The following is a 23653-nucleotide window of genomic DNA, read 5'->3' as shown; positions in this document are numbered from 1 at the left end:
GCCCTGTACTAGTCTCTTCCCTCTGGGCTTTGTCACATTCATTATCACTTGGTTTAAAACATTCTCTTGTCCCCTACTTAGAGACTAGCATGTGTAAACCCAAGCCCCAAATCTGCCTTTCCCCAACCACATCCCACAAACTCAGGGGCCAGCAAGAACACAGACGGGGGCAGGTGAGGGAGAGGCTCCTTTACCATCTCTTCATAGGTTCTGTTATCAGCTATAGGAAAGATGGTCTCTCCTCCCCCCGTCACATTGTTCAGGTAGAACAGCACTGTCGCGTAGCTGTAAGACAGAGAGCACAGCTGCTTACAGGGTGGAACTGGAATAGTGAAGATACCCACAGGCTGTCGCACGAGCCCTTCCCTAAACTCCGTCCCCACAACCAATGGGCTAGATTTGCTGGCACGTGCATAGGGGCTCAAGCATGTATCGCCTGGCCCAGAGCCTGAATAGAGTGTTCTCCAAGGAGAAAGCTAACAGGGACCATCTCATCTGCTCTCCAGGGTGTGGCTAAAATGCAGGATTATCCCCACTATGGAGGATTGTTCTAGCCTCCAACAGGGATGGGCCAACAGCTTCCTGGAGCCAGTCAGTGCCTCTCCTTGTATTGGCCAGAGGGACCAAAGGGGTTGAGCAAGGTAGCAAGCAAACCCACAATGTATGTGCAGTGAAGTGAGCTGCCTTTAGCCCCCCGTCTCACACTGAGATCACTTTAGATAGGTCTCCTTTTAATCTGCTCCCGGACTGAGCCCTGGCACCAAGATGGCTTGGTGTGAAGCTAAAAGCTGAGCGCACGACTCACCGACAGGAGGTCTCAAAGGGAACGCTCTCGTTGGTGATCAGTTTGGTGTGGCTGCAGGCTGTCTCTTGGAACACTGGCCCGCTGTCCATGTGGGCGTGGTAGTGCCCTCCCTGGTCATACCGCACAACCTGCAGGGGCTCGCTGTGCTCCACAATCTCAGGAGGCAGACGGGTCAAGTGCATCACCCTGGGAAAGCCAGAAAGCAGGTTGGGGAGAAGCAAAACAAGCCAACCTTCATCTGTAGAGGTTTTTAAGGCCTGGCTTGACAAAGCCCTGGCTGGGATGATTTAGTTGGGCATTGTTCCTGCTTTGAGCAGGGGGTGGGACTAGATACCTTCTGAGGTCCCTTCCAACCCTGAGCTTCTATGAATCCCACTATAGCCACCAGGAACGTGCACCGTGCTCTACAGACAGGGAGATGCTTCCGGCCTCAAAGAGCTAAGAGGACGACAGTGGAGAAGAGCTGCAGCAAGTGGACCCAGTGATAACTAGTCAAGGCCTTGATAAGACACACTGAAGGTTCTCAAGCGTATAAACTATCCCACGGCCTCTCTCCTTGGTCTTATGAGTTGGGGACTTCATGCACTGTCAGGGTAGAAGAGTCTTCAGGAGGGATCTAAGTGCGGGGAAACTGGTTCCTCCCTTTTGAATCACTCCTGTAGGTTCCAGCCTGCCTCACAGCCTCGGTCAACCCCAGCACCTGGTTTCCCCATGGCATATTATTCTCAGCTGAGATGCACAGAATGTTTTAAACAGTTTAAAATGTTCCCCTTTCCCCTAGTTAGAGAGACTAGCGCGTGCAAACCCAAGCTCCCTCAACCCTGAGCAGAAGCCAGGAGCCTGACGTAAAGGGGAAATGCCAATGTATGTTCAAAAGCACCCTAGAGGGAGCTCTGCCTGAATGCATCAAACTGCATTAGAACAACACACAGTGTGGCAATCAGTCGGGGCGGAAGGTGATATTTGTCATTTAAGTCAATTGGTAGGTCACCTCATTGCAGTAGCAAAAGGCATCGTGCCAAGAAGAAAGGTCACCAGATACTCAAAGCTGCTTACAAGACAACTGCAAAACATGTTTCTGCTAAACACTCAGCGAGTTACTCACTGCACAGTCCGCATCAGCACGATGCAGTGGGTGAAACGGACCAGTGACCAATACCTCCCTGCTCTGAGGACCCTGGAGTCCAGAGGACCAGCAGGTACTGTGTGTACTTTTATACCTGAGTTTCTTTGGGAAGACTGTGCACAACACCACACCTAGTGCATACAGAATGAGGGGACCCATCACAGAACTGGACAGCCAGAACAATGGAACAGAAAAGCCTAGTCAGTGTTAGTCAGAAACTTCCTGGCTAAGCTGCTCTCACTCAGCATGGCTGCCACTTGCTGGGAAAGATTCCTTTCTGTACATGTCCCTGGAGACCTCCAGGTGCCATGTCCTCCCCTTCCCCAAGGTTCTGCAAATGGCCCTATAGAGCTCAGAGATAAATAGCAAAGCAGAGGGACCATGATAGGACTGCATGGAAGGGCAGAAAGACTTAGCTATCAATAGCCTGATCACATTTCCCATCTGTCCTCTGCCTCCTGTTCTGCACTATTCCCAACAGGACTGAGGTGCATGGGAAGCAAGCACTGAGACCAGACCTTGGAGCTCTAGGATTTCTGTCCCCCTCAAGAACTTCCTACATCTCTGATCATCCCCAAAGCAAGCAGGAACCTCTCAGATACACTGCAAGAACCCAGACTAGTTACCCCATTGGGATTGGGGAAAGGGGACTGCAGTGCTAGACCTGGATCATGAAATCCATACCAGGATTATGTGGGCTCTGGCTTCTGAGAATCTCCAAATCCTACAAAGGATTTTAATGGCAGCCTTTGGAACAGAAAGCTTCTGCTTCAGCAGGGACACCCCAACACTGCCCAAATAAGGGTCACGCTGGCATTGCATCAGGAGCCCCTGGGCTCCAGCTAACAGGCACAACGCACACAGCAGCTGCTGCCCCCTCTAGTCAAGGTGGGACCAGTTCTCTTTCTGGGACACACTGAAGAGGAGGGTGGACAAGAGCCACTTTTAGGCCTTGAACCGCTTTAGCCACCCACTTGTTGGCCAAGACTAGCTGTGCATGGCTCAACTATTGGCTCTGTGGGTGTGAGAGACCATGATCTGCTGGGAGATGGAAGTGACTTCCAGCTGCATCTGTAGCGAATGAGCGTCCCAGATCAGGGATTGGCAGGAGGGCTGGGTCTGAGGTCTGTGCAGGGCTGAATCCAATCTCAATGGATGGACAAATGGGGCCACACTGTCACAGCGAGACCTATCACTGGATGTATGCTCAGAGGATTAAACTGGCTTAGCTAAATTGGAATAAAGCTACACTTGTTAGCTGTCAGTGAGAAGATCCAGGTGAGATGTACGAGTAGTTAAAGGAAATGCACAGTAATTACTGGCAAAGGGTAACAATTTCACCCGGTGAATCTTTCCATTACTTATCCCATGTAACACTGAGTCTTTGTGATTCTATCAAGCTGCTCCCAGAAGCAGAGTTGCTGAAAACTTCATTTCTGTCCACAGAACAATGCGTTTGTAGATGAATTTCAAGCCTTAATGGGAATCTCCCTCTTCGGTGTCAGCATTCACTGATCCCAGTCTACTAACTGCTCTCACTCCATGATGACTGAACAGATTACCACACTTCATGTTGTCCTGGGACCCGAGGCACAGCCGCTTTGCACTGTGTGTATATTGCCCCCCATGTGTGTGCATCCCACCTTTCCCCCGACACGATGGAGTGCCTACACAGCATCCTTACCCTGCCAGTGCCTTTACCTTTGCTGTATGGATCTCATGACCTGATGTGCCCCCTCACCCTGGTACAGCCATGTGTGTTGGCTGTTCCGCACCAGATCGCTCATCTTCACTTTCTGGCTCCCCATGTACTTGTGGAAGTCACGAATGTTTAGCTGTTTAAACTCTTCCAAACTCAACACACCTATGAAAGAGAAGGAAAGCAGGCTGTCTCTTCAGCTTTCTGGTCCAGGTGCATGTTTACCTGGTAGAGTCCAGCCTTCAGGGAGAGTTAGGCACCGCAGCGTTTTACCCTTCTAAAGCATGCCATTCCAAGGCCTGCAACTGTGTCTGAGGGCTGCACTGGCAACTCATTGGTAGCCAGAGAGCCGCATCTGATAGGTCTTAGAGAAGATTGCCCTTGCTCTTATCTCTAATATGGAGATGCACTTGTGAAGACAACAGGTCCCAGCATGCAACATTCTGTCTTTATCTGGGCAGAGGCCATGCTGGGAACTCTAGGAACACAACAGCCATGAGATGTCGAATTCTCGGGCTATATTTTGGCTACCCACATTTTCACTGTGAATAGCTCTGAAAAAACACAACGTAATCTACTACAAAGAAATAAACAGCCTCTCCAGATTTGTCCTTTGAAATGCCTTAGCTAAAATGCTGCACTGCCCCTTTAAATGGACTTGTTACTTGGATGAATAAATAGACTCTGATTTGAAAACTCTGCAGAAGGGCTCTGCCCACATTTCAAACAATAATTTTATCTGCCAGTTTTGAACAGTGAATGCAAAACAGTTTATAAGCGGATTGTGAAGCTTTTCTGCATTTATGTAATGCAAAGAGAAATGTGAAAGGCATATGCACAGAGTATGTTCTGGTTACTGAGAGAGTGACGATAATCAAGAAATGAGATGTAAAAGGTGGCTTCCATTAAAACACAGACATTTCTTTCCTGACATGCATGCCTGGACTCTCCCCTGTAATGGTGATGCATGAGTAGCAGAGGACAGGATTATCTTTTTGCCTTTCCCAGTTTATGGAAGACCGACATTTTTGATTTTAAGAAGAATCAGGTTTGGTGTCTAGCCCTGTGTGTCACACACTGGCAGTGTGGCAACCTCACAGGCCAGCACAGCAACCAGCATGTATTCAGACAGCTCTGCACATCTAACTTTGGATTAGAAATGTTTGCCTCCAATCGGCTGCCCCTGAACTTCAGAAAACTAACTGTGCTGACGAGAAATTATGGTTCATGGCCACAGCTAGGCTTCAAGCTCCACTGTCCCCTTTCCCAAGAGGGAAGAAGGGGGCTTGTCAGAGGGAAAGTTAGGACAGTTTCCCCAGACGCTGGCACTCTCAGCTGAACTATTAGCTGTCACCATTTCCAGCTGTCCGCACACATCCTCTGTCCCCCGCTTCCGCCTGCCTCTAAGGACACAGTGCCATCCAGGTTGTGACCTGGCCTGCCCGTTGATCTGGTAACAATGGAGGCAAGCAGGACTCCGGAAGTGAGGCTCTGCCAGTGGCACAGAGCACGGCCCCGGGGGTAGATCTGAAGCTTCTCATTTATTAAAGTTCAGCATGGTGGAAACATCACAGTTAGCTCATCCGCCCTTTACCCAGCCAAGGACATCATGAGCCAAGAGAGCACTGAGGCAAGCGTGCTGACTGGATATTTAGCCAAATTTCCCATTCACCAAATGCGGCTCCCCTGCTCCAAAGCAGTTTCTCAGGGCTGCCCAGAGAGCCAGGCCACTGGAAGTGAGTGGGTACAGACTGCATGTTTACTTAATTTGATTAGGAAATGGAGAGTCACTCAATTGACGGCGCTCTAATTAGAGCAGGAGAGGTTAAACTGCATGCCTGGGACAGTGGGAGCTCTTGGAAAGCCAGAGGAAGGATGGGCGGAACTGGATTTTTGGAACATATTAAAACTCTGATGGCAAGAGAGAGGGGGAGAAGCACCAAGAGTTGACTGAGGAAACTGCCTTCATGTCCACTGACCCCGACAGCCTTTCATCAGGAAGGGGAGCTAGCAGGGCAGCGCTCCAAATCTGGGAACAGCAGGAAGGAGACATGACTCACCCCAAAAAGGTGGGGGTATGGCAGCAGCATCTTACAGCTCCAGTGATTAAAGGGGCTGTAGGTCCCCAAGAACTAACGAAAGAGGAACAAAGCAGAGCTGCACCCAAAGGATTCTCCATTATGCAGTGGCACAAATTAAGGCTGAGCTTACAGGGCCCCTTGTGCATTACACAAATATACACACTTGTACACCACCACTCAACTGGGGCTGAATCATGTGCCTGAAATGGTGCAATCCTGGCTCCCCCCACACGTTTACAGCCATTAGGCTACGTCTACACTTAAAACGCTGCAGCTCTTCAGTATAGACACTCACTATGGCGACAGGGGGAGTTCTCCTGTCACTGTCCTTAATCCACATCCCTGAGAAGCAGGAGGTAGGTAGAGGCAAGAATTCTTCTGTTGATCTAGCGCTGTCTACACTGGGACTAGGTCAGCTTAACTGTGTTGCTCAGAGGGGGTTTCACACTCCTGAACAACACAGAGGGATTGATCTAGCTTTTCAGCGTAGACCATTCCTTAGATACGCAGCGATCTCAAATGCCACCTTCAAAATAATCAGCGTAGATTATTATAATTAGACCTACAGTCAAAAAAGGGTGTTAAGCAGTTAGCACCATAAGGCAAATGCTAAGGGATTGTTAGAGCAGGGGGAAGGGAGTCCGGAGGTGTCGGTTCTCTTCCCAGCCCTACAGGCAGCCTTTTGCGTGGGCCCAGGCAAATCACTTCTCTATTGTAAAGTACGGGGTGTGTGTGTGTGTGTGTGTGTGTGTGTGTGTGTGTGTGTGTGTGTGTGTGTGTGTGTGTGTGTGTGTGTGTGTGTGTGTGTGTGTGTGTGTGAGAGAGAGAGAGAGAGAGAGAGAGAGAAAATAAAACCTATTCACACGGGGGCTCTGAGGGTTGGTGGGGACTAGTCGGGGAAGAAAGGGGGCTTTGTGCCTGGATTTTGCTTTTTGGTATATATCGGGGTAGGCAACCTCTGGCACGTGTGCCAAAGGCGGCACGCGAGCTGATTCTCAGCGGCACTCACACTGCCCAGGTCCTGGCCACTGGTCCAGGGGGCTCTGCATTTTAATTTAATTTTAAATGAAGCTTCTTAAACATTTTAAAAACCTTATTCACTTTACATACAACAATAGTTTAGTTACATATTATAGTCTTATAGAAAGAGACCTTCTAAAAACGTTAAAATTTATGACTGGCACGTGAAACCTTAAATCAGAGTGACTAAATGGAGACTCAGCACAGCACTTCTGAAAGGTTGCCGACCCCTGGAATATATAAAGCAGGCTCACATTACAGCACTGGATCTAGTCTCCAGTGCACTAGAGATAAAAGGGATTCTCAGAGGCTGTATTTCAAAGCCCCTCTCACCATTTCCATCAGGATCTGCCTTGACCGCCGTGTACATCTCCCGGATACTCTGAGGGGTCATCCACCTGCCATTCCCTAGGCGGGTGTGGGTCAGCACCTGAAATTACGAATAAGATTGTCACATCCTGGGCAATGATTCGTTCCTCTGTAATGCTAATTAAACCCTATGGGCTGGTAGCTCTGAATCCTGAGACAGCTTCTCTGAAGGACATCAGCTAGCAGGAGAAAGGGATACAAATGGAAGCTATTTTGCAACCTTAGCTATAGCAGTGTGACCAGCACCTGCTCTAACATTTCAATTTATGCCATCATAAAAGCACAGCTGGAAGTAAGACAGCCAATAGCCAAGCAAAGGCAGCAAGTGTCTCTCTTTCCCTTGGAGGGAGAGTGAACTGAACAGCTACAGAGGCCATGGCTACACTGGCGCTTTACAGTGCTGCAACTTTCGTGCTCAGGGGTGTGAAAAAACACCCCCCTGAGCGCTGCAAGATACAGCGCTGTAAAGCCTCAGTGTAAACAGTGCCGCAGCGCTGGGAGCATGGCTCCCAGTGCTGCAAGCTACACCTGTAGAGGATCTGGAGTACGTGCAACGCTGGGAGAGCTCTCTCCCAGCGCTGGCGCTGCGACCACACTTGAAACTTCAAAGCGCTGCCACGTGCAAGTGTAGCCATGCCCAGAGTTAATGTTTTCACTTGTGCCATTTAAAGACTTTTGAAGGGAACGGTTCAGAAAGAAATGCTTGCTCTCTGAAGAGGATCCAGGAAGGAAACGCCTCAGAGAGCTACAGGCAGACTCCTAGCTTTGGAGGAAGAAGGCCTGTCCTGCAGTCACACTATGATCAAGAGCAATACTCAGCAACTACATAGCGCTTTTCAGTTGCATACCTGAAGGCACTTCACAAAGGAAGGTAAGTGTCATTAGCCCCATTCGACATCTGGGGAAATGTGACACACATCCAGGGAAAATGAGTTGCTCAGGGTCACACAGTGAGTCAGGGCACGACTGGGATCCAAGTCGTGACTCCCAATCTTGTGCTGTAACACTATGGCCGCATTCATTCTGAGGCCTTCTCTGCACTTGCTTACCCTAGCAGACTCAGTAGCTTACACACACATCTATAATTCTAACCAGTGACTCTGCAGTGCCCTGCTCACCATGGGAAGGCATGGCAAGCTCTGCAGGCTTCACCAAGCAAAGCCCTCCCAGTGCCAACTACAGCCCTGAAGATACGAAACAACACATAACTGCACATTCGCTCTTATTTCTGCATAGGAGCCTTTGCCCAGCTGATCATGAGACATTTCCTAGCAACTCCACAGCAGGATCACTGCTAGTGAACATATCAATCTGAGAAACGAAGTCTCTTTTACATGCAAAAGTCCTGTAGAGACCTGACCTCCTCCAATTAAGTAATGAAATGTGCTGTGCTGGGCTCAGCCATGCCTTGGTACAGTTAACCATACAAGGATGAGCAACTTCACAACAGCCTCTCTTTTTGAGTCCCCATATCAAACCTCTCTAGGTTTCTCTCTACCTCTCTGAGCTGCAGCTGCCCATCCTGATTGTGGTCCAGCAGGTTGAAGATGTCCATTTGGCTGATTTCTATCATTTCCATGGCCTCCTCATAGTCTTCAGTAGGCAGGATCTGGCTTTTCTGCAGCCCTTTCAACTGAGCTAGGTGGATAATCAGCTTACACTCTTCTTCAGTCAGGAAATCTGGAATTTCTGCAGAAAAAAAGAGAGACAGACAGAGTGTGTGAATGAAAGACCAAGGAAACTGTTGCAGTGAAATCCCTAACTAACGGCAGACAACAAAGAAAGGAGGAGAATATTAGAAGCTTCCCAACAGATTTGGGGGAGGAGAAAGTTTAATATTCTTTCCTTCTATGCACCCCACTCATCCCCATGGAACTCGATCCCAAAGGGGCAGCATAGAGCACTACCCACTGAGCTGCTAGGGACTCTACTAAATACCTAGTTGCAGGAAATTACTCTAGAGGCAGAGACTGCAGAGCCTTTGTGCTGGCATGTTTGCAGTGCTGTTACGCTTTCTTTGCCCTTATTTGGAGGGGAATTTGGCAGAGAACCAGGTGCTCTTAAGTGGAGCCTGGTGTAGGCCAGGTCCACACTACAGCGTTAAATCGATTTAACGCTGTACCCGTCCACACTACAAGGCACTTAAAATCGATTTCTGTATTCCAGCTAAACGAAAGGAGTAACCCTAAAATCGATATTACTAAATCGATTTAGGGTTAGTGTGGACGGAAATCGAAGTTAATGGCCTCCGGGAGGTATCCCACAGTGCACCAGTGGCCGCTCTGGACAGGTAAAGGAACTCTACTGCTGGCCAGGTATACAGGAAAAGCCCCGGGAACTTCTGAATTGCATTTCCTGTTTGGCCAGCGTGGAGCTCTCAGCAGCACAGGTAACAATGCAGTCTCCTGAGAATAGGAAAAGAGCTCCAGCGTGGAACACACAGGAGTTACTGGATCTGATCGCAGTATGGGGAGAAGATTCTGTGCTATCAGAACTGCATTCCAGTAGACGAAATGAAAAAACTTTTGAAAAAATTTCTAATGCCATGAGGCAGAGAGGCCATACCAGGGACTCGGTGCAGTGCAGAGTTAAAGTGAAGGAGCTCAGACAAGCGTACCAGAAAGCAAAAGCAGCAAATGGCAGATCCAGATCTGGGCCAAAAACATGCCGCTTCTACGCGGAGCTGCATGCAATTTTAGGGGGCTGCGCCACGACAAACCCCCCCTTGTCTGTGGATTCCAAGGTGGGGGTAATAATCTCAGCCATTGCTGACGATTCTGCGGAGGGTGAAGATGAGGAGGAGGAAGAGGACGACGACCTTGCAGAGATCACACAGCACTCCATTCTCCCCAACAGCCAGGAGCTTTTTCTCACCCAGACAGAATTACCCTCCCAGCCCTCCCAAGCCACTAGTCCAGACAATGAAGCCATGGAAGCGACCTCTGGTGAGTGTACCTTTGTAAATATAAAACATAGTTTAAAAGCAAGCGTTTTTTAATGATTGATTTGCCATGAGGGCTTGCATGCATTAGCTGCCAGTAAAGTTACTGGAAAAGTCTGTTAACATGTCTGGGGATGGAGCGGAAATCCTCCAGGGACATCTCTATGAAGCACTCCTGTAGGTACCCCAAAAGCCTTTTCAGAAGGTTTCTGGGCAGGGCAGCCTTATTCCGTCCACCATGGTACGAAACTTTACCACGCCATGCCTGGAGCACGTAATCGGGTATCATTGCATGACAAAGCCTAGCTGCGTATGGTCCTGGGGATTGCTGGCATTCAAGAAGCATAATTTCTTTTTCTCTGTCTGTAATCCTCAGGAGAGTGATATCGTTCATGGTCACCTGGTAAAAATTAATGTATTTTATTAAGGGGACAGAGATGACCATTCCTACGGTGATGCTTTCCTGCGGCTTAAAAGAAATCCTTCCCTTGCAGTTAGCCATGCGGGGGGAAGGGAAAAAGCTGCCCATTCCTACGGGGAGGTGTCTCTAATGGCGCTGACCTTTTTAAGCATTTGGGCAGCAGGAATTTTCGCTGCTAATTGCCAAGGGAGGGGGGGAAAGGGGGAGGGGGTAAAGTTTCAGTGACCTGCCATTACAGCAGACATGCAGAGTGGGGGGGAAACAATTCACAATTTCCTCTAGTGCTTAACCTTTCTGATGGCATAAGAAAAAAAGCAAAAGATGTGCTTTTTAGCAGTTTGGCTGCACAGCCTGAATTTTACCTGCTAATAGCCAGGGGTGGGGGAAAAGGTGGAGGTTGTACGGTTAAGTGCCATTAGATGTATGCCTTACCATGTCCGCCTGCAAGCTGATTTGTAATCCCCGGACCTGCGTCTGTGTTGATCTGTTACACCACAGCCGCAAGCACTAAATACTAAAAGAATCCAAAGGCGACCTTGTAGTGAAGTGACATGTGCTACGTATGGTGAATAGTGTAGTTCACTGTGAAAGAGTATAACCATTGTTCTGGGAAATGTATCTCTTATGATCATTCTATCACTCTTTTCCCCCTCATGCAGCTGCACATTTTTCAAGCCTCCCTACTCCAGTCCGAAGGATAGGTCAGATAAGGAGGATCAGGAAGAAGAGGACACGGGATGAGATGTTCACAGAAATCATGGCAGTAACCCGCAGTGAAAGAGCTCATCTGGGGGAGTGGAAAGACGTGGTAGCAAAGTACAGGAAAGATACCAGTGAACGTGAGGACAGGAGGGACGCTCGAGATGAGATGTGGCGGCAGGAAGATCAGAGGTGTAGGCAGAAGATCAGCGGTGGCGGGATGCAACGCTGGAGCTGCTGCGCGATCAAACTGACATCCTCCGAAGTCTGGTGGAAGAGCTGCGGGGTCACAGAGTCCAGCCCATGTTTAACCTCCCTCAGTACTCACCATGTCCCATATCTTCCACACCCAGACGTGTAAGAACGCGTGGGGGAAGGCTTTCTGCACCTGCCCACTCCACCCCCGTGGACAGTCCAACCAAAAGGCTGTCATTACATTGAAATGTCCTTAATGGCCTTTTTCTTCCCTCCTATACTCCTCCCAAATCACTCCCGGGGTACCTTTTTATTTCTCTTACTCTTCTTATAATTACATGCTATTCAAAGCAAGTGGGAGGGTGGGTTGGTTACAGGAAATGACTTTATTTCCATAAGCAAGCTGTTAGGGAAGGGTGGAGGGTAGGTTGCTTGCAGCAGGAGTCAATACAGGGGGGGAGGTTCATGAAGGGGAAAGAAACACAGCGGTCACACCGTATCCTGGCCCATGATGAAACTCGTTTTCAAGGCTTCCTTAATGGCCTTTTTCTTCCCTCCCATCCTCCTACAAAACCACTACCGGTGTACCTTGTTATTTCTCTGTATCTATTTTTAATTACATGCTTTTTAAAAGCAAGAGGGAGGGTGGGTTGCTTACAGGGACTGACTTTTAATAAAGAATACAAGGTTTTTAAAAGATAGTAACTTTATTTCCATAAGCAAGCAGCTATGGAAGGGTGGAGGGTAGGTTGCTTGCAGCAGGAGTCAATACAGGGGGGGAGGTTCGTGAAGGGAAAAGAAACACAGCAGTCACACCGTACCCTGGCCCATGATGAAACTCGTTTTCAAGGCTTCTCTGATGCACACCGCTTCCTGGTGTGATCTTCTAATCGCCCTGGTGTCTGGCTGCGCGTAATCAGCGGCCAGGTGATTTGCCTCAGCCTCCCACCCCGCCATAAAGGTCTAACCCTTACTCTCACAGAGATTGTGAACCCCACAGCAAGCAGCAATAACAAAGGGAACATTGGTTTGGCTGAGGTCTGAGCGGGTAAGTAAAGTTCTCCAGCGACCTTTGAGACGCCCAAATGCACATTCTACCACCATTCTGCACTTGCTCAGCCTGTAGTTAAACAACTCCTGACCACTGTCCAGGCTGCCTGTGTATGGCTTCATGAGCCATGGCATCAATGGGTAGGCTGAGTCCCCCAGGATAACTACAGGCATTTCAACATCCCCAACTGTAATTTTCTGGTCTGGGAAGTAAGTCCCTTGCTGCAGCCGTTTAAACAGAGTAGTGCTTCTGAAGACACGAGCGTCATGAACCCTTCCTGGCCATCCCACGTGGATGTTGGTGAAACGTCCCTTGTGACCCACCAGTGCTTGCAGCACCATTGAAAAGTATCCCTTGCGGTTTATGTACTGGGTGCCCTGGTGCTCCGGTGCCAAGATAGGGATATGGGTTCCATCTATGGCCCCCCCACAGTTAGGGAATCCCATTGCAGCAAAGCCATCCACTATGACCTGCACGTTTCCCAGAGTCACAACCTTTCGTAGCAGCAGCTTAATGATTGCTTTGGCTACTTGCAACACAGCAGCCCCCACAGTAGATTTTCCCACTCCAAATTGATTCCCGACTGACCAGTAGCTGTCTGGCGTTGCAAGCTTCCAGAGGGCTATTGCTACTCGCTTCTCCACTGTGAGGGTTGCTCTCATCCTGGTACTATGGCGTTTCAGGACAGGGGAAAGCAAGTCACAAAGTTCAAATAAAGTGCTCTTACGCATGCGAAAGTTCCGCAGCCACTGCGAATCGTCCCACACCTGCAAAACTATGCGGTCCCACCAGTCTGTGCTTGTTTCCCGGGCCCAAAATCGGCGAGCAATGGGTAGAACCTCCCCCATTACCATCAGGAGCTCCAAAGCGCGGGGGCCCGCGGTTTCGGAGAAATCAGTCTCCAGGTCCTCATCACTCTCGTCGCCGCGCTGCCGTAGCTGCAGCCTCCTCTCCTGCGTTTGCAGTTCATGGTTCAGCATAGACAGCACGAGAATGCGTGAACTGTTTACAACGTCCACGATCAAGGTACTGATCAGACCAGGGTCCATGCTTGCTGTAAAATGGCGTTTGCTCACTTCACCCAGTAAAAAACGTGCGAAATGGCTGTCTGCTGCTTTCAGGAAGGGAGGGGGTGAGGCTGTACCCAGAACCACCCACGACAGTGATTTCTGCCCCATCAGGCACTGGGGTAGTAACCCATAATTCCAAGGGTCAGGGAACACTGCAGGAACTATGGGATAGGTACCCACAGTGCAACGTTCCGGAAATCGATGGACGCCTGGGACCATGGACGCACAGGTTTATAAACCCTGTTTTATAAAATCGATTATATTAATTTCGATTTTAGTCTGTAGTGTGGACGTGGCCTTAGAGAATCCACTGATGTGAAAGGGGAAGGCAGCCTCCAACCTAACTCCCACACCCTCAGCTCCAAATTAAGATGACTGATCTCTGAGCACAGATTTATAGCACAGCTGAAGAAGAGAGAGAGTCCATCGACAGGGTCACAAAAATAAGGGGTAGGTGTATTATAGACTTTACAGAATCAAGACACTATATCTCATCAAAGCCTCTCTCACACACACACACACACACACACACACACACACACACACACACACACACACACACACACACACCATCGTTAGCAACACAAAGCTATCAGTTTAGAGCCAATACCAAGATTATATACAATTTTCAAAGGAGAAAAGTTCCATCTGTGATTATGTGGCCAGGAGAATTCCAGTCAAATGGAGTTTGGGGTTAACAATCTTTTCAGTGAGATACTGGAGAGATCTCATAGGACACACCAGCGACACTCAAACCTCATTAACACTGAAGATATTTTAGGAAGGGGGAAAGCACATCTGGTCCAGTTTTGAAAACTCAAATACCACACTCCTGCTTTCTGAACTACCTCCCCTAGAATTTTGGCAAGTCTCTGGGCTAAGAACAGACCACAGTTCAACCAAGAAACACACTGAAAAGAAAAAAAATTAAGGTAGTTACTTCTGTTTCGAATTGAGGCTGTCTGCTAAAATCCCCAGTGAGCAGGCGGCTTCTCATTCGGTACAGCAAGGTGCTAAGTCTGCAGAAAACAACACTGCCGCTTGCTTCCCAGAAAGCCTTCCCAAAACACATGTCCACAACCCCCCTGGTAGGGAACAATTCCTGTCACAGGCAACACACATAATCCTCTTCATAGAAATACTGCAGAGCTGCAACATCCACCTGCCACTTTCTAGTTAGTGGCATAACACAAGTTAAGAATTAACTGAGCAAACTGACAAGCAATACCCTCAATACTTAACCTTCCCTAAACTGGACTGAAATAACATGACAAAGGTTTGGCATTTAATTACAAGCTAGAGCAGGAACAACTTCTCCTAAATTACAGCAGCTGGATTTCATACCAAAAATACAATTTATATTCACTAGAATGAGCTTGCTATGGCACAGGCTGCTAGATGAAGAGTTTGTCAATCAAATGCTGGTAATCCTGTGTGTAAACAGCCTCCCCTATGGCCGCAAATGAACTGCTCTGACCAAACTGGGCAGAGAGTTCCCTGAAATGGTTAACTTCCGAACACGGGGCCATCCCACCCCATTGCCTGTTTAACAATGGATCAAGCTACACAAATGGCTCCTAATTGACTTGGGGCAACACTTGATTGCTTTTCCACAAAAACAAAAGGGAGAAAAACATTGGCATTTATAAAATAATGACTAATCCGGGGAGAAGAGGATGGGCCAGCCTAATGGTGTTGAACAGAGTGCTCCAAGCCATGGGGGCCCCAAGCCCTTCCACAGCGTCACACCCCCCCCAAACACCTGCTGATCTCAGCCAAGCCCCCTACAAAAATCCAAACAATCAAGGCAAACACAAACTGTGGTATTGTCTTCCAACAAGAGCTCAGAGAGAGAGCTGCATGTAATGAGACTGGATTAGCAGAGAGGTGGCTTCATGCTATAAAAACCATCTCCCAGTGAGAAGCAAGTCAGTCCACAGTGCACTGCAGAAGGCAGAGCCTCACCTGCTCTCTGAACATTTTACAGCTACTGGTCCGAAGAAAGAATGGATGCAGCAAATTGCAGATTTCCCAAACTGAGCATGCAGTGGCTGTTGGCTGTCTCCATGTATCTGTTAACCTGGGGCTCCCCAGGAGTCCATGGGTACCTCCTGAGGAGCTCCTCCAGGTGTATGCTCATTCCAAGAAGTATGGCCTTGTGCTACGACATTGGATATTCAGAGATGCGCATCCCCAACCTGCTGGAACATGAGACTATGGCAGAGGTGATCCAGCAGTCTTCTAGTTGGCTGCCCTTGCTAGCCAGAGAGTGCCACCCAGATGCCAGGATCTTCCTCTGCTCACTCTTTGCACCTATCTGCTTGGACAGGTAAGGCATTTCAGATATGTTATTTCAACATGGTCTGTCAGATAAAGCTTCCTAATAGGAGAACAGTCTCCTGAGATGAGCTGGGGAACCCAATTACTGGAGTCATTTAGAACTAGACTGGACAAAGCACCAAAGTATTGTAAGGAACAGTGTGCCCTGGGCAGGGGGATAAATGAGACGACTCACTAGGGGTTTTCCCCCTCTACTTCGCGGCATTTCTGATGGGAAATAAAAATCCTGCCATAGAAGTGAAATGTGTCCTTGGTTTTGAATTTAGTTTGAAGAGCAGCTGCCTTATAACCCACACACTTCTCTAACTGTAATTACTTCAAAAAACCTGCTGGTAGGTTTCTACCTGCAGACCATGCTGGTCTTCACCCAATGCTCCAGCTTCTGTACAGTATGCAAAAAACCTATCTTCTCCTCTCTTCACTTCCACACAGTGAGCTGGCCATGCCTGAAATATCAGCACAGTAATTCTCTCCTCTCCTTGTCTCCCACCACCAGCAAGCCTTGTATTCCTGCTTCTAAATTCTTTGCTCTCCTGTTCTAGGTGTTGGCCCCTTTGCATTTCACCGCCTCCACATGTCTCTCACACACAGCACATGGGTTCACCTGGAGTCCAGTTTCTTGCACAGTTGCACACAATGAATTTCTATTGACCTACACACAGTAACTCCTCTCTTCTACTCCAGGTTTCCAGTAACTTTCCTATAAATATCCTTGGCTTCCACTCCTCTTGTCCTGAACCAAATAATCCTGCTCCTGCATCACTACCAGCAACCTCTCCTTACACAACACTCCCCCACCCCAGCACTAGGGGTTCTTACAAAGGAAAAATTCTAGTTCTTGTGGTGGCTTGGCAACAAACTGCACAGCAATTTAGGAGCTCCAAGGACCTAGTTAGAACAGAACAGAAGTACAAGCCGCAGCTGCACCACTAGAGCAAGTGCTTTCACCTATGGAAGACAGGAGCTCGTGGCAATACCCTACACCCTTCACAAGGAGAAGGGAATGGCTCTTAGCCCTTAATTTCATCCTATTATATCCTCTCCCATTTGTGTAACACCCTTCAAATACTCAAACATTTATTGTTTGGTTTCAAAAGGTGCATATTCACAATGTATGTCAAAATTTCTACAGCACCATTAAAATGCAAACCTGTAAAGGCAAAGCCTGTGGAAGTTAATCCCAATTTAAAACACTGGTACAGACAGTTTACTAATGGTTTCTGGAAAAATCAGTACCAATTTTTGAGACAAAGTACTCGGATGTTTCCTTCCTAGAGAAAATCCCCGGGACCGTAATTATTGTATTCTGCAAACTAAATTTACTGTAGGGAATATGAATGTCATTCCAAAGTACCACACGATGCTGTTAATTTAGGAAGGAAGGTGGTTTGAGCTTGCTCTGGAACAGTTAAGTCTTCACTTGTGCTTGCAGCGAAAAGCTCGAGCCTCAGTGCAGTCCTGTTTCTCTCACTAGGTTCATCTACCCCTGCCGCAGCCTGTGTGAAGCTGTTAGGAACAGCTGTGCTCCAATCATGGCTTGCTATGGCTACCCATGGCCTGAAATCCTGAACTGCAACAAATTCCCTGTGGATCACAACTTATGCATTTCAACAATCACTGATGAAACCACTTCAAGCAGGAGAAGTAAGACATTTTGCTAACTCACTTCGCCATATATAACATTTAAAGGTGAATGGCAAAGCAAAAACGGGCCTGCACCGTGTTTGGGCTTTTCTTTTTAAAATGACCTCTTTACATTCTGCTAGGCTTTCGTACAATGGAAATGCTGGTTTCGTGCACCCAGGAGAGCTCTATGGTAACCGGAGAACTGAGGAAATGAGAGAAAACAGAGCAGCTAGGAGGGGAAAGAATTTTTAGTCAGACTATTTAGAAGTCTGGGTTTTTATTTCTGTTAAAACCTGTTCAATTTCAATCACTATTTAACATTTTGGAGAACCAAGGACTTTGTTCTAGATTTAATATGCCTGCCCCTCCAAGCAAGGCATGAGAGTTAATACTACACAGGCTCAGACAGCCACAAGATCCTCCAGCAAAGCCAATGATGTTCAGCTCAATATTAAGGTTAAAAAAAAAAAAACATGCATAAGAAAAACCATTCAGGCCTTATTTGTACATCAGAAAACAGCTAAAACCGGCACAACTCCTCTCTTGGTCAGTGGGTGTGAAGCAAAATTCAAACAGCTTTGAAGTAAAATTTAAAGGGGAACTCCTACCTGACCCCACCTTTCCCGCATTCTGCGGGTGTTGCCAGCATTTCCAGAACAAGTGCATAACTGACAGTTCTACCACACACGAAGAACCAATCCCATCCACTCAGGCTGGCCCCTGTTAACTACTGTTATGCGACTACCAGTTAACCAACACCAGACACTCCACAAACATCTGTTCCCAGACACAAGGGGTTGTAGAGTGCCTACAGTGTCTGTGAACGGGAGTTACAAGAGGACATGAAGCTCTAGTCTAGACAAACTCTGACTGCACCTGTAGCAGCACTATACCCTGCTCTCCCTTTTGAATGATGCTCTAGCAGTTGAAGCATTTGCTGGTGCTAGGCATCCTGGGCTGAAAACAGACTCTGGAAGCCCCTGAGCAGAGCACAGAAGTGATGTGCTTTAATTTCAGAAGGGGTAAAGCAGCCAGACTGCCAAATACAGTACACACTCATCCTTCCTAACCCATGCAACAAACAACATTTGCATTGCCTTCAAAAGCAGCTGCCCACTGATTGACCCCCCCCAGTCTTCCAGCTGGAAGCTAGGGTAAGTCTTCAATGCAAAAGAAAAAGTGTTCTTAACTCAGGTGAGCTACCTTGGGCTAAAACAGCTGTGAAGACATGGCGTTTAGTTTGGGTGAGCAGCTTGAGTTAGAGCCTCCAGAGGAGCCTGGCCTTGAACTTGAGCACTAATCCCCTAGCCCCAGTTAGAAGCAGAGCTGCTGTGTCTTCATTGCTGTTTTACGCCAAGTTAGCTGATGAGTGAAGAACAAACCTTTGCTTGTTTGTGGTGAAGACACCCTGCGATGCCATGAGCAGAAGGGAATGGCAAAGCTGAGCATAAGCAAAGCACAGAGAAAAACATTAATGAAGAGAGAACACAAAGGAAAATGCAGACAACGATGAACACTGCCCTGGCAAGTTGGGAGATGATTTTTCCTTCTTTAATTTCTCACTGTTGCTGCCACTGGTGGTAGTGGCGCTGTGAGCGAGTGTTCCCACCACTGTATTCATCTACACCTGCCCTGGGCAAGTGGTAGTAATAGGCTCTTTGCCTGCACACGTCCCAGTGTTATTTCCCCGTCTCACACAAAGCCCAAGGAGTGAATGAGTCAGAGGCTGCACTCCATCTCAACCACCAGTGAGCTGCTCCAGTTCAGAGGGGGAGCACACTCACGGTGGAAGCTGGCAGTGCCACTGCTGTTAGTGGGCCTGTTAGAACTCTTGAATCTCCCGGGCTTTCAATGGCACATCAAGGAGCTTTTGGAAAAGTTCAAGAAGAATGTTATAACCTTGTCTCTGTTGCAGCAGTGCCCCAAGCCAGCTGTAGGGACTGTGAGCTCGAGGAAGCCAGCACCGCCAAGGAGATACTGGAAAACATCTGTGCCAATGACTTCAGTGAGTACATACACCTTTTCTTCCCACCTCTGCTGCTGGCTTCCCCTCTGATAGCCAACCAAATAGCAGCATCCCCTGGAAGCCTCTTCTATTTGCTATAAGAAAAGGCTTGGAAAAGGGATGGTTCCAGCTTTTACAGTTTTCATTCCTCACCTATATGCTGAGCGTCAAGCGTCCAAACTGCTCAGGGCTGCTCTGGCAACTTGCCTACAATTCACAACTTGCACCAAGGCCAACATCCTGCATTATGCTTTTTTTTTTTTTAATTGGTTTTGGTTCTATTCCCCCATAGGCTGAGAGAGCCAATCATGTGGTTCACTTTGGAGATGAGAGTTCAAATCAGATTCCTATCAAGACAGATACACTTGGTCATCTCCAGCCTACACATATCAAACCCTAAGACATATATCCCAGCAATTCCCTGTTTCTGCTCTGAGGCCAGAGACTGGAGCAGGTAGTGGGGTTGGGCGAATCAGTTTGCTTAACTTTCAATTTTCACAAAGTTCTACAGCATTCAACCACACAATCTTCATGGCTAAATCCTGGACAACTTTGACAAGGATATTAGTGCTCGCAGCCCCTGCTCTGAGGAGAAGGCTAAGACTGGAACAACAAAGGGAGTGCAGAGCAGAATTGAGGTGCACTTGGCAGATGCACAAGGCCTCCTGCACAACTTCTTCCTGCCCTGTACCTCTGCCTATCCAGTGGCATTAGTCTCCTTCGTGAGCACTCATCCTTCTCCCTACTCAAGGAAAGGGGAAGTGAGGAGAACAGTTATTGGCACTAGAAAGGCTGTAATCACAGATTTGGAGGATTACAAATTGAGCACAACCTCTTGGATTTGGCTGGGACATCACTGAGTCAGGAAAACACCTATAACGCTTACTGCATTCAAAACGGAAAAGTTCTGTATGTTGCCAACAGAAGTGGTTGGGAGGTAGTTAGCCACCAGCAGTAAAGAAATCCCAAAGGGAATGAACATAAATCAGGTGGATAACAACACATCGGTAACTGTTTCCCATTTGCTTCTTTCAGCTGTAAAAATCAGAATCTCCAGGAAGAACACAACCTCCACCATCTCTGCTTTTGACCTGGACTCCAAGCTGGAGGTTTTGAAGCACGGCCCCCTCCTCAGGGTGGAAATCCACCCAAAACTGCAGCACTGGCTGGACCTAGATGCCACATGTGTTCACAACATCATGAGAGGTACACACACAGGAGTCTATGTCATTAGTGGGGAGGTGCAGAATGACAAGGTGTTTGTAAATAAGGCCTATGCATGGCACAAGAAGAACAGGAACCTGCAGCTCGCCGTGCGGCGATGGAAACATCACTGGTGTCGTGCATAGTCTGGCAGGAGATTTCAGCAATCTCTGCTCTACTGACAGGAAATTGCTCTCCTCCCTGTATCTAGCAAACGATCTGTGACAACCAGAGCTTTGGAGCTGTGGGTCAGTACAGTGGCTATTTTTTAGTGGGATTCAGTGTAGTCGATAGCCAAAGTCTAGGGGCCATACCACAGAGCATTTCACTAAGGGATTGCTATACAACATGTTCGTTAATTAAGAGCTTAGGGAGTCACCTGTTGCTCCAAGAAATGGAAAGACACAAACATGCTGTGTTCTTCTTCATCTCCTCCTGCACTGGAAACCCAGTTTCTAATAGATTTGGCAAGCTTGTGTAGAAGCAGGAATAAGTGAATTGAAGTCCTCAGCTTAGAATGGACTGGAGGAGATACCTAATAGCTATTCCTGTCTGTTCCCTTCACACTGAAACTGGTAGTAATTTCAGTCCTGTGGTTTGTCCCTGAAACACAAGCTTGCTGTAGGTCCAGAGATATTACAAAGACATTTCCACACACAGGTCACCTTGCTTGGTGGGACATGCAGCCAGCAGCTGTATTCACCACTTGCAACTACCCCCCCGGGGCTGCCTATGGAATGGCTAAAGTTTTAAAGGACACCTGTGAAGGAAACTGTTGGATTTCTGCCCTTTTTACTTTCTGATAGAAAAAGGTGGCCCCAAAAGGGTTAATTCGAAAAGGGAATTAAAAAAAACAACAAAAAACAGTTGACCTAGGAAGACCCTGGTGACTGAAGAACTAATGATGTGAGGACTTCAAGAGTCAGGAGAGAAAGCTGAACAACTGGGAGATGAAGGGATTTTTAGTCAGACTGCTTAAAAGTTTTTTTGTTAGCACCCACTTAATCCCAGTGACTAGCATGCATTTTGGAGAAAGGATGTCTCTCCTCAAGATTCAACACCCCCCTCTTCAGTGAAGTACGGTCTGAGACCATTTGAGAAGTCCCCTGTCAAAACCTGGGAAGATCAGACTCAATGCTTCTGATATTTCAAAGGTTAAACAAAGCAGGGAGGGAAAAAAAACATTAACTGTATCCCTCCACACCATCTTTCTTTATCCAAGAGAGTCAAAAATGGCAACAGGAGCATTTTTCTAAAATCCTTTGCAGATCCCCTATATCAAAAGCAGCACTTAACAGCAGTCATTTTCAAGGACAGGTGTGGTTCTCCTGCTTTCCAGACAGGCATTGCCATCACTGTGGACCACAGGCCTTGAAGCAGAGCACAACAGCCATGCGCAAACAAAGAGAGTGAGTTAGTTTTCCAGAATTCCTGGTGAAAGGAAATGTCATGCCTGGAGGATTCCTAAACTAGAGCAAATACAGTAAATACAGGACTGAACTAGGGAAGCAAAGAAAACAAGCTTTGGGGATAAATGGGTCTTCCTCGTACAGTGACAATTTACATGTTTACCTACAACGTGAGGCTTGTTTTGTTTCTTGATCATTTTAACGATCATCCAGCGTGCTGAGGGGAGATGCATGGAACATTTGTTTGGACAGAGGTGCATTTCAGGTACCATTGTCTCTAAATGCTCTTAAAGTGTTTCATTAATTGGCAACCAGATTTTCTCTTTAGCTCTGGCAGTACCCAAGGTGAGGCTTGCGGCCCCAGGACTTTCCCTGTTTAAATTCAGTTGGGGAAACTGGCCACATCCTGACATTTGTGCAAATTTAACTTCTGGACCACTGAGGCATAGAGGATTTTATAGATTCATTGTGTAAGACCAGAAAAAAAGGAACCACTGTGATCACCTACTCTGACCTCCTGTATGACAAAGGCCACAGAATGTCACCAAAATAACTCCTAGAGCAGATCTCCTCGAAAAACATCCAACCTTTCATTCAAAATCGCCAGAGATCCACCACACTTTTTGGTAAACTGTTCCCATGTTTAATGACCCTGACTATTGAAAATTTACACCATATTTTTAGTTAGAATTTGTCTAGCTTCATCTTCCATCCATTAGCTCTCTCTGCTAGACTGAAGAGCCCGTTATTAAATATTCATTCCCTGTAAGGCAGATTGTCTAATCCTTTAATCATTTTCACTGCTCTGCTCTAAACCCTCTCCAGTTTATCAGCATCCTTCTTGAACTGGGGATGTCAGAGCTGGACAGCATTCCAGCAGCAGTCACGTCAGTGCCACATTCAGAGGTAAAATAACCTCTCTACTCCTACTCAAGACGCCCCTCTTTATGCATCCAAGAATCGCATTAGCCCTTCTGACCACAGCGTTGCACTGGGAACTCATGTTCAGCTGCTTACCAACCAAAACCGCCAAATCTTTTTTCACTCTCCCATCCTGTAAACATGCCCTGCATTCTATGTTTCTCAATGTACATTTAGTAGTATTAAAACACACAGTTTGCTTGTGCCCTGCTTACCAAGCCACCCAGACTGCTCAGTACGAGTGACCTGACCTCTTCATTATTTACCTCTCTCCCAATTTGTGTGTCATCTGCAAATTTTATTGATGATTTTATGTTTTCCTCCAGGATATCGATATAAATGTTAAATACTATAGAGCTAAGAACTGATCCCTCTGGGGCCCCACTAGAAAAACATCCACTCCATGATTCCCTACTTACAGTTACGTGTTGAGAACTACCAGTTAAGCCAGTTTTTAATCCTTTAATGGGTGCCATATTACTTGTACATCATTCTAGTCCTTTAATCCAAATCTTGTACAGTACCAAGTCAAACACCTAAAAAAAACAGCGAGACTCCCTGCTTTTATTTCCCCCCTCGGCTCAGAAATTTGAGCCCAAACCATAGAGTTCCTTGCCAAGTGATCTCTTACAAGACAACTGCCTCAAAGCAGATTGCACTCTAAGTTATCAC

At 47.4% G+C, this 23653-nt stretch overlaps 2 protein-coding genes across 4 annotated transcripts in view; one reads left to right on the top strand and one right to left on the bottom strand.

Moving 5' to 3' along the window:
- P4HTM (prolyl 4-hydroxylase, transmembrane) overlaps nucleotides 1-23653 on the bottom strand; it is a 32670-nt gene that overhangs the window by 4728 nt on the left and 4289 nt on the right. For all 3 annotated transcript variants that reach the window (XM_030570325.1, XM_030570327.1, XM_030570328.1), the window contains exons 3-7: nucleotides 8599-8789; nucleotides 7065-7161; nucleotides 3633-3795; nucleotides 806-991; nucleotides 195-285 (exon numbers count right to left, since the gene is read on the bottom strand). In XM_030570325.1, the coding sequence (XP_030426185.1) occupies nucleotides 195-285; nucleotides 806-991; nucleotides 3633-3795; nucleotides 7065-7161; nucleotides 8599-8789 (728 nt within the window). The remainder of the gene's footprint in view (nucleotides 1-194; nucleotides 286-805; nucleotides 992-3632; nucleotides 3796-7064; nucleotides 7162-8598; nucleotides 8790-23653) is intronic.
- Nucleotides 15449-22594, top strand: LOC115655149 (secreted frizzled-related protein 5-like). Its single transcript, XM_030570329.1, has 4 exons — nucleotides 15449-15806; nucleotides 17292-17461; nucleotides 19359-19448; nucleotides 20484-22594. Exons 1-4 carry the CDS (start codon nucleotides 15484-15486, stop codon nucleotides 20795-20797), a joined length of 897 nt encoding a protein of 298 aa, XP_030426189.1. The 5' UTR covers nucleotides 15449-15483; the 3' UTR covers nucleotides 20798-22594.

The sequence above is a fragment of the Gopherus evgoodei genome, chromosome 7 (genome assembly GCF_007399415.2).
Source record: "Gopherus evgoodei ecotype Sinaloan lineage chromosome 7, rGopEvg1_v1.p, whole genome shotgun sequence".
Lineage (NCBI taxonomy): Eukaryota > Metazoa > Chordata > Testudines > Testudinidae > Gopherus > Gopherus evgoodei.
This window is presented reverse-complemented; position numbering and strand designations above follow the sequence as displayed.